This window comes from Psammomys obesus, unplaced genomic scaffold (assembly GCF_907164565.1).
Source record: "Psammomys obesus unplaced genomic scaffold, mPsaObe1.curated_primary_1811, whole genome shotgun sequence".
Taxonomy (NCBI): Eukaryota; Metazoa; Chordata; class Mammalia; order Rodentia; family Muridae; genus Psammomys; species Psammomys obesus.
Genome location: NW_026591643.1, coordinates 2,817,402 through 2,826,895, shown reverse-complemented (window position 1 = coordinate 2,826,895; position 9,494 = coordinate 2,817,402). Strand labels below are relative to the sequence as shown.

The 9,494-nt window shown below is 46.2% G+C and overlaps 1 protein-coding gene across 1 annotated transcript in view; it reads left to right on the top strand.

Annotated features, from left to right (window-relative positions):
* The first annotated feature begins 2,408 nt into the window (after positions 1-2,408).
* The window catches only part of Ptgr1 (prostaglandin reductase 1), a 19,817-nt gene continuing 12,731 nt past the window's right edge, over positions 2,409-9,494 (top strand). The window contains exons 1-4 of the mRNA XM_055611595.1: positions 2,409-2,483; positions 5,484-5,599; positions 7,659-7,704; positions 8,650-8,706. Coding sequence (XP_055467570.1) covers positions 5,494-5,599; positions 7,659-7,704; positions 8,650-8,706 — 209 coding nt within the window. The 5' untranslated portion in view covers positions 2,409-2,483; positions 5,484-5,493. The remainder of the gene's footprint in view (positions 2,484-5,483; positions 5,600-7,658; positions 7,705-8,649; positions 8,707-9,494) is intronic.

The following is a 9,494-nucleotide window of genomic DNA, read 5'->3' as shown; positions in this document are numbered from 1 at the left end:
GCCTGGCAGGGAGAAGAGAGGACTTCTATGCCCCAAAACATAATAGTTGGTTGAATGACCCAAGACATAAGCTGGTTTCACTGTTTGGGTTACAAAAGGCAAAACAACACCATTGATCCTGATGTGTGCGTTAGTCGACAGGAACTCTCAGACAGGCCAGAAAGAAATCCAAATTGCCAAAGTAGTTTTTGGAGAGCAGTGTGGTAACCTCCTGGGGTTAACCTGTGAAATTGTTATTTCTTAGGTCAAACTGGTTGAGTACAACGCCACTTTATCCAGCTAATATATTGGTAACTATTATTGGGTGGTTTTTGAAACAGGGTTTCTCTGTGTAGTCCTGGCTGTCCTGGAACTTGTTCTGTAAAACAGGCGACCTCTAACTCAGAGATCTGCCTGCCTCTGCCTCCCAAGAGTTGGAATTAAAGGCATGTGCCACCATGGCCTAGTTCAAAAACATATTCTTAAGGTGCTTGAGAGCTGGCTCAGTGGTTTTGAGCAGTGGCTGCTCTTCCAGAGAACCTGGTTTAGTTCCCAGCAACCATGTGGTAGCTTACTGCTCTCCTTTACTCCAACCTCAGGGGATCAACACCTTCTTCTCACCTCTTGTAGGCACCAGGTGCACATGTATTACACACACGTTCATATAGGTAAAGCACTCATATACATAAAACAAAAATCAGTGTCACATTTTGAAACTCCTCTGTGGAGATAAAAGCATTAGAATAACATAGTTCTAACAGTCACCTGAGTGGCTTCATGCAGCAGCTGATGAAAACAGATGCAGAAATCCACAGCTAAACATTAGACAGAGCTCGGGGAATCTTATGGAGGAGGGGAGGGAGGATTGAAAGAGCTAGAGAGGTCAAGGACACCACAAGAAGACCTTCAAAATCAACTAACCTGGACCCATTGGGGCTCACAGAGACTGAACCACCAACCAGAGAGCTCCCAAGGGATGGTTTAGCCCCTCCCCTCCACATATGCAATAGATAAACAGATTGGTTCTCATGTGGGTCCTCTAACAGCAGAAGCACGGGCTGTCTCTGACTCTGTTGCCTAGTTGGGCTGCCTCTTCTAGCCTCAACAGAAGAAGATGAGCCCAGTCCTACTTGGTATGGCAAGGCGGTTGATACCCATGGGACCTCTCCCCTTCTCTGAGAAGGAAGGGAGGGAAAATAAGGGGAGGAAAAGAGAGGGGAGAAGGAGAAGGAGAGACTGTGAAGAGAGGAGGGTGAGAACTTCCTACCGGTATGTAAAGTAAATTATTAATTAATGAAAAATAATGCAGTTCTTCATACAAACATATATTATAGCATTGTAGATGGACAGGATGCAGAAGAGCAGTAGAAGCAACCCCAGCACTGAGGAGCTCATGGCTACACACCTCCCCCAGCACTGAGGAGCTAATGGCTGCACACCTCTGTATGGAATACTCACAAATAATAAGCTCTATCTGCATTGGAAGACAACTGTAACATTAAATCAGGGGAAAATGGAACAAAATATCGTCTTTAGAAAGACCCTGAGGCAGGCAGATTGCTGTGAGTTCAAGGCCAGCCTTGTCAGAACGAGTCCAGGACAGCCAAGGCTACACAGGGAAACCCTGTCTTGAAAAACCACATCTCAGTAGCAGAGTGTATACTGGACTATGTGAGGTCTGGGACTCAACCAAATAAGCAAATAAGAAAGAAATAGGACTCCAATTTGGTTAAAAACAAGGAAGTCCTTTATGAGTATTTTTGAATCGTCACAGAAAAGGAGTGAAAAAGCAAACAGCAACAGTAACAACTGTGCTCAAGGAAGAGGTAATAGCGAGTAAAAAGTTAAATCATCTTTCTACACTTTATTTCTATCACAAGGCCTAGGGCTTGGTAATTCATCAATGAATATGACTTACTGAGATCCAGCACTCATTGTATCACATGCTTGTACGAATGTGAGACACAAAGATGGACAATGAGAAGGACTGGAGAAGGGAAAGAGGCTGGTCACTCAAAAATCTGGGTAGGCTCCCCACCAGAGAGCAGGAATTCAGCATAAAATGTCAAAACTGTGGAGACAGCGGGTGCTTTTCTAAGGCCATCTCAAACCAGACTGTTTAAAGAACGCTGTGACTTGGCGTTGTGAAGAGCCGTCTGAGCACTCCCCTCAGCCTGAGCCTCCACCACCTTCCTCAGGAAGGCTTCTTAAATTCTCATTTACAGGCGGGAGTCTTTACGAGAAAGGAAACCAGTTTGCATTTCCTCCCAATCTTTACCTTTCGGTGTAAACTATATTCATTGAGCAATGTGACTTCGGAGTTGTGAAGACACTTCTAAATGTCCCTACTGCGCCTTGACCCTCTGCTGCAAAAACTCCAAAGCTCCCAGAAGCTGCCCCTCCCTGGAGAAGCCCCGCCCTTTGCGACTGCCCAATAAAGGCCAAGACTTGGTCCCTCCAAGCACTCCGAGCGGCCTCCGGGGAGGAAGTATTGGGGAGCTTCTGTAAGTAGCCACACTGTTATTCCGGATCCCTCTCCTTTTGCTCTTCCTTCCCCCAACCCCTTCTTCCCCCCCGCCGAGCTTCTAGAGCCGGGTTGAGCAAGCGAGCGCTGGAGGTACCCCACCCCGCCGGTGCTCAGGGGCCCCGGGGCTCTTAGCAGTTAGGGAGTCCAGGATCGCCTTGCAGTCCCCGCACGTTCTTGGAGAGATTCGGGAACCGCGTGCAGCGGAACTGCCAGCACCCGGGAAGGGCTGGCTAGAGTCTGCAGGGTTGCTAAATGGAGGCGGAAGAGAAGAGAGAAGGAGTGGGGATTTGCTCATGCAAGTTAAAAAAAAAAAAAAAAAAAAAGAGCTAGCCCAGCATGCTGGCCGGGACAGGCAGCCAGGCTCTGCACCGAGACCCGTTCCTAGGGGTCCTCCTCTGCCGTTTTGAAAAGAGCGACGGAAACGTAGGGTCTTAAAACAAAACAAAATGGAAACCCGCCTGTGAAGATGGCTCTGCGGGTGAAGGTGTTGCCAGGCAAGACCTACAATGTGAGTTCGATCCCCAAAACCCACGGGTGGAAGGCGCGAACCACCCACTCCCGATGGTCTTCCGACTTCTACCAACCCTCAGTGACACGCATGCGCCCTCACCCACACACCTGATCATGCACACACAAAATAATGATAAACTATTTTCCCCTGCCTGTTAACCCAGCCTGTGCAAGGAAGAGGATAGAGGGGTCGAAGACAACCTCTGCTCCTAGTGAATTTAAGGCCAGCCTCGGCTACACAGTAATGCTCTGTAATCAGAAAAACAAACAACAAATCGAACTCAGAAATACAGGGTAAAATGATAGTTTCCAGAAGCTGAGAAGGGTTAGAAGTCTTGGTAAACGGGTTGAGTCAGACAGGAGTGTGACTCTTGTCAACATACTAATTCAAAACAAGCAGATTTCAAAGGTCTCATCATAAAAGTGGAAGTTCAAGAAGGTGATGAGTGTGTTAGGCTCGCTACATTGCATACACTGTGCGCTACCAAGGTAAGTTTCGGTTGTTTTGGTTTTTGTTTTTCAGTTTAAAAACCCTACTTTTTATCCCTGCATGGTGGCGCACGCCTTTAATCCCAGAACTTGGAACGCAGAGGCAGGCGGATTTCTCTGAGTTTGAGTCCAGTCTACAAAAGGAGTTCTAGGACAGCCAGGACTGTTACACAGAGAAACCCTGGCTCAAAAAACAACAAAACAAAACAAAAATCTTACTTTTTTGGGGTGCGGTTGAGGCTGGAGAGATGACAGCAGTTAAGAGGGTTTGTTCCGATTTCGATTATCAGCACCCACCGATTGTTCATGAGAGGATGGGATGAAAGCCTGAGTTTCCCGAACCTCTCTGGCAAACAGTGAGAAATAAACAGGAAGAGCTGGGCTTTGGATTGGCCATCTCACCGCCCTCCAGCCAGGGTGTCTCCAAGGGTGAGAGGGACATAGTGAAGCTAACTAACTGGTCAGCCTTGAGTGCTTATCTGATGGGTAAGCTTACAATGGGTAGCTCTGTGCACAAAACTCCTTAAAGCATAGCAGCTTTGTCTGTTGCTGTTTTTTTTTTTTAATTTTTATATTATTTACAGTTTATACTCTTTGTATCTCAACTGTAGGCTCCTCCCATATTTCCTCCCAATTCCACCCTCCCTCCTTCATCTCCTTCCATGCCCCTCTCCAAGTCCACTGATAGGGGAGGTCCTTCCCCTTCCCTCTGACCCTAGCCTATCAGGTCTCATCAGGACTGGCTGCATTGTCTTCCTCTGTGGCTTGGTAAGGCTGCTCCCTACTCAAGGGGAAGTGATCAAAGAGCCAGCCACTGAGTTCCTGTCAGAGACAGCCCCTGCTCCCCTTACTAGGGAACCCACTTGGATACTGAGCTGCCATGGGCTACATCTGTGCAGGGGTTCTAGGTTAACTCCATTCAAGATCCTTGGTTAGAGTATCAGTCTCAGAAAAGACCCCTGTGCCCAGATATTTTGGTTCTGTTGCTCTCCTTTTAGAGCTCATGTCCCCTCCAGGTCTTTCTGTCTCCCCCTTCGGAAGTTAAACAGCAACAAATCAAGTAATCCAATTAAAAAATGGGGTACAGAACTAAACAGAATTCTCAATAGAGGAATATAGAATGGCAGAGAAACACTTAAAAAAATGCGCAATGTCCTTAGTCATCAAGGAAATGCAAATCAAAACAACCCTGAGATTTCACCTTCATGAATCAGAATGGCTAAGATGAAAAACTCAAGTGACAGTACATGCTGGAGAGGATGTGGAAAAAGGGGAACCCTCCTCTATTGCTGGTGGGAATGTAAACTTGAACAACCACTCTGGAAATCAATCTGGCGCTTTCTCAGACAATTAGGAATAGCACTTCCTCAATATCCAGCTATACCACTCCTAGGCATATATCCAAAAGATGCTCAAGTACGCAACAAGGACATTTGCTCAACCATATCTATAGGTTTTTCCTGGAGAAAAGTTTAAACCAAATGGTTAGTTGATTTCCCTGTTGAACTGAAAACCAGAGATGAGGTGGAGCATCGGCGCCCCCCACTGGCAATGAGGCCATGCTTCTGTAGGAAAAAAAAGGGGTAGGCTTTGGTTCCCTGTGTTTGAGGCTTTTCATGAAGATTTACTACAGGAGAGAGGCGAAACAACAGGACTTTGTAAGCCCATTAGTTGTTTAATGTCCTAGAGAAACTCCAGCATGGCTGGGACAGAATTTGTCAGTATACATTTTCTTTGCCTTGAGAGTTTGTTTTAGCCTTTTTCTAGGTCCACACACCTGAAGTGAATACAATGACACTTAATAGGAAAGTTGTGGGAACAAAATAAGATCAGACATGCTTAGCATAATACCAGGAAGCTCTAGATGGATATGATAAAACTATAATATGATCGATGATAACAGGGCTGTGTTTTCTGGCCCCGGTGCTATGTTGTAGTCAGATGGTCACTGACTACAGGTTTCCCAACCGTCTTTTAGGTACATCAGGATGGTGCAGGCCAAGAGCTGGACCCTGAAGAAGCACTTTGAAGGCTTCCCTACTGACAGTAACTTCGAGTTGAAGACCACTGAGCTCCCACCCTTAAAAAATGGAGGTGAGTGAGTGTGGCAGGGGCTGTCAGCCAGCACCAGCTGTCTAACCGAGAGTCCCAAAGTTTGGCTACTAAAGGCTGATGGTTCTTTGCAGGAGTCATCCAGGCTCAGTGATTTCATTCGTCTGTCTAATGACAGCAGGCTTCCTGTTGGGGTCAGGCTGCAGTTCCCCCGTGAGGCCTTCCTGACCCAGCAGATTGGGTGCTTTCCTTGTAGAGGATCTAAACAGCTGGAGGTTGGCAAGCTCCAGTGTTCAAGAACCTTCAAGCTTCTATATTACATAAGTTGCTTTTCTTAAAAGTCCATGGGTCAAGCTGGACACGGTGGGTCACGCCTATAATTGCAGCACTTAGAGAGGCAGAGGCAGGCAGATCTCTGTGAGTCTGAGGCCAGTCTGATCTACAAAGTGAGTCCAGGATAGCCAAGGCTACACAGAGAAGCCTTGTCTCAAAAATACCCAAAACAAAACAAAATAAATCAAATCAAGACAAAACAAAACATAAACCCAAAACCTCAAAAACTTCTCCTTCCTTCTTTCCTTCCTTCTTTCCTTCCTTCTTTCCTTCCTTCCTTCCTTCCTTCCTTCCTTCCTTCCTCCTCCTTTTCTTCCTCTTTTTCTTCTTTGCTGCTGTCTGTTCTTCCTTTTCCTCTTACTGATGGTTTTAGGTAACCACAGAAGATTTCTTGATTGGAAGGGTAGCCAGGAGGCCAGCACACAGTGGTAGGAGTTATCTGTGTGCGTTTTGCAACATAAACCTTTTTAGGGTTTTTTTTTTTCTTTGAAGCTTTAATGTCATTGTGGGTCCCCATCTCCATGAAGGAAGCTTTTTTGAGGCTCATGCCTGGGTGCCTGATAAGGATACCTCATGGCTTTGACAGAAGAGGAATGCCTCATGATGACAGTGAGATGGGCATTGCTCAGCAATTGTGCCCAGAGCCCAGGCTGAGCGGTGTCTCTGGGGTGTTGCAGTGAGTAAGCTTTTGAGAACAGAGTGCTGTCACTGACCATGACAGTGTCTGAGTTTAGGATGCAGTGGCCAAATCTTGGATTCAAAACTCCTGCTGGGCGTGGTGGCGCATCCTTGTAATCCTAGCACTTAAGGAGGCAGATGCAGATGGATCTCTATGAGTTCAAGGCCAGCCTGGTCTATAAAGTGAGTCTAGGACAGCCAAGGCTACATAGAAAATGCTGTCTCAAAAAACAAAACAAAACAAAAATTTCAAGGTTTCAGAAATATAAGCTGAGGTCACTTTAACAAAGTACATCTTCTTTTGTATTGATGAGGTAGGTAATAAAATAGGATGTGCCCTGGGTAGTTTTTGGTCAAGTTGACACAAGTTAGGGTTATCTGGGAAGAGGAACCTCAACTGAGAAAAATGGATCCATCAGATTGCTTGTAGGCGTGTCTATAGACCTTTTCTTGACTGATTTATATAGGCTCAGCTCACAGTGGGTGGGGCCACCCTGGGGGGGGTCAGGTGGTGGTGTATAAGAAAGTAGACTGGACAAGCCAGTGTGCAGAAGCTCTGCTTCACCTCCTGCCTCCAGGCTCCTTCTGGAGGTTTCACGGCTGGCGGCATGTGAGGTGAAATACACCGTCTCCTTCCCCAATTGCCTCTGGTCCCGGGCTTTACCACAGCGGGAGAAAGCGAGACACTACATGCACACTGGAGCATGGCGCTCGCTCACACATGTGGCTTTGGATGAGTTACTTAACTTGACCTTAAGTAGGACGGAACAGTAGTTGAAAACATCAAACAAACTGATCATCTACAATAATACAGGTAGCCAGTGGTCATCATGATCAACTGGGCTGGGCCAAATGCGAAAGAAAGCCCTTGTCATCTTCATTAGGAGGAAGGTGGGAAGCTGTAGGCGAAGCTTATGGTGAGAGAGTTTCTCTTACATGCACATGGCTCTGGGATCAACCCACAACACTGTAAAATCAATAGCACCTTCTGCCCCTCGCAGAAGAACCAGGCTTGTTTATTCAGAATGCCAGAGCGTCGTAGCCATCAGGTCTCCAGTCTCTAACTGCTCTGGAATGCTTTATTTTGTAGAGGTCCTGCTTGAAGCCCTCTTCCTCTCTGTGGATCCTTACATGAGGTACTGTTTCTCTCCTCGGCTTCTTACGTTGTATGTTGGTCCATATTTTGAAGCACAGCAGCTCATCTTTTAAGACAGCTCCTGACTGAAATACCAGGCTTTCCCCCTGTTCCTCCCTGTATGTGCCAGTGATGAGCTTCATGGGTGTTTATCTGCTGTAGGCAAAGGTCCGCTCTGCACAGCTTGCCTTTCGATGCTCAGTGGAGTGGCTTCCAGAACTGATGAGTGCAGAGGGCAGGGGCAGGGAGGAAGAGGAAGTACTGGCAAGAGTTGAGCAGAAGTCGCTAGGACTAAAGTCATCATTTTTTGCCTTCTGTTCACCAATGTTATTAAAAATGTGGTTCATAGTTGTCTTGGACTTACATTCAGAAAACACATGATGGCAAAGAAGGAATAAATACCCTTCAATGGTGCTTCAGCAGGGTTTTAACCTAAGTGAGTAATGCAGCCATCACAGAGTATTTTTCCCTCATGGCTGATTGGCAAAGATTCAACTCTTGATTCAAAAATTACCATTTAATGATGTTAACTAGCAAATGGGCATAGTAGCTCATACCTTGAGAAGCTGAGGCAGGAAGACCACAAGTTAAGACCAGTCATAGGAGACTCGATTAAACAAAACAAAATGGTAATTGCCATCCTTTGGGGTTGGTTAGGGTTAGGGTGACAAATATCAGCAGAGCCTGCGCTGTATTTTGAATATCATTGACAGACATTCACCTCCAACAGTGGTAAGATTCTCACATTTGTTGATAGAATGCGTATTCTGGGATCCGGAGCAGGAACAGCTCACACTCTTTCCCATGGTTGTTCTGCCCTGGCACACTGGGTAGTGTTTCTGCACACAGTGTCCCAGACTTTTGCCATTTGTTTGCCTTGATGCTCAAGATGTTTTCTCCCAGGCGTTCTTGCACACTAAGAATGGAATTTTTTTTTTTTTTTCAGGTTTGCAGCAAAAAGATTGAAGGAGGGAGATAAGATGATGGGTGAGCAAGTGGCCAGGTAAGCACTGACACAATCCTGGTATTTGGAGAAACGTCTTCTCTAACTCCTGCCAGGTCTGTGTCTGTCCACTCTAGCCACTGCAGCTACTTCTCTGAGCTGTATGGCTCACCAGGAAACAGTTTCTTAACTGGATGAGAAGGAAGAATGGTGTGGCTCTGACAAGTACCTGAGAGAAGAGAGAGAGTTGTAGAAGGGATATTAGACTCTAGAGGGTTTTTCTACCCCAAGTAGTTCCCCAGATAATCAAGACAGAGACCTTTTAGATTAATAAAAGCTTTAAAGCACAGTAACTGGGCAAATATCAACCCTCTAAGCTATTTTGTTACTTCTCAGCTATACACCCCAGGTTACTCGCTATAATTGTTCCTGCCCTGGCTGCTTCTGTTCCATCGGGCCAGCCCTTACGGCCACGTGCTCATGGTCCATCCTGTCCCATGGAGACCTCCTTCTCTCCTGGCTTCTCCTCCTGCTGTATCTTCTGCTTCCTTTCCTGCTTCTCCTGGCCTCATAGTCTCTCTCTGAGACCCCAAGCCCAGGAACCTAAGCTCTGCCTGTTTCTTTTCTGCCCACCTACAGGCTGTCAGCAGCTTTATTTAACTAAAGAATATCGGTGAGCAAAGTTTACACAATATCACTTGGTATATGTGAGAATGTGCTTGTTTGGGCTGCAATCAGATCTTAGGGGCCAGTTATTTAGCATTTGAATGCATGGCACCAGACCAAACCCCAACGATAGATAGATAGATAGATAGATAGATAGATAGATAGATAGATAGATAGATAGA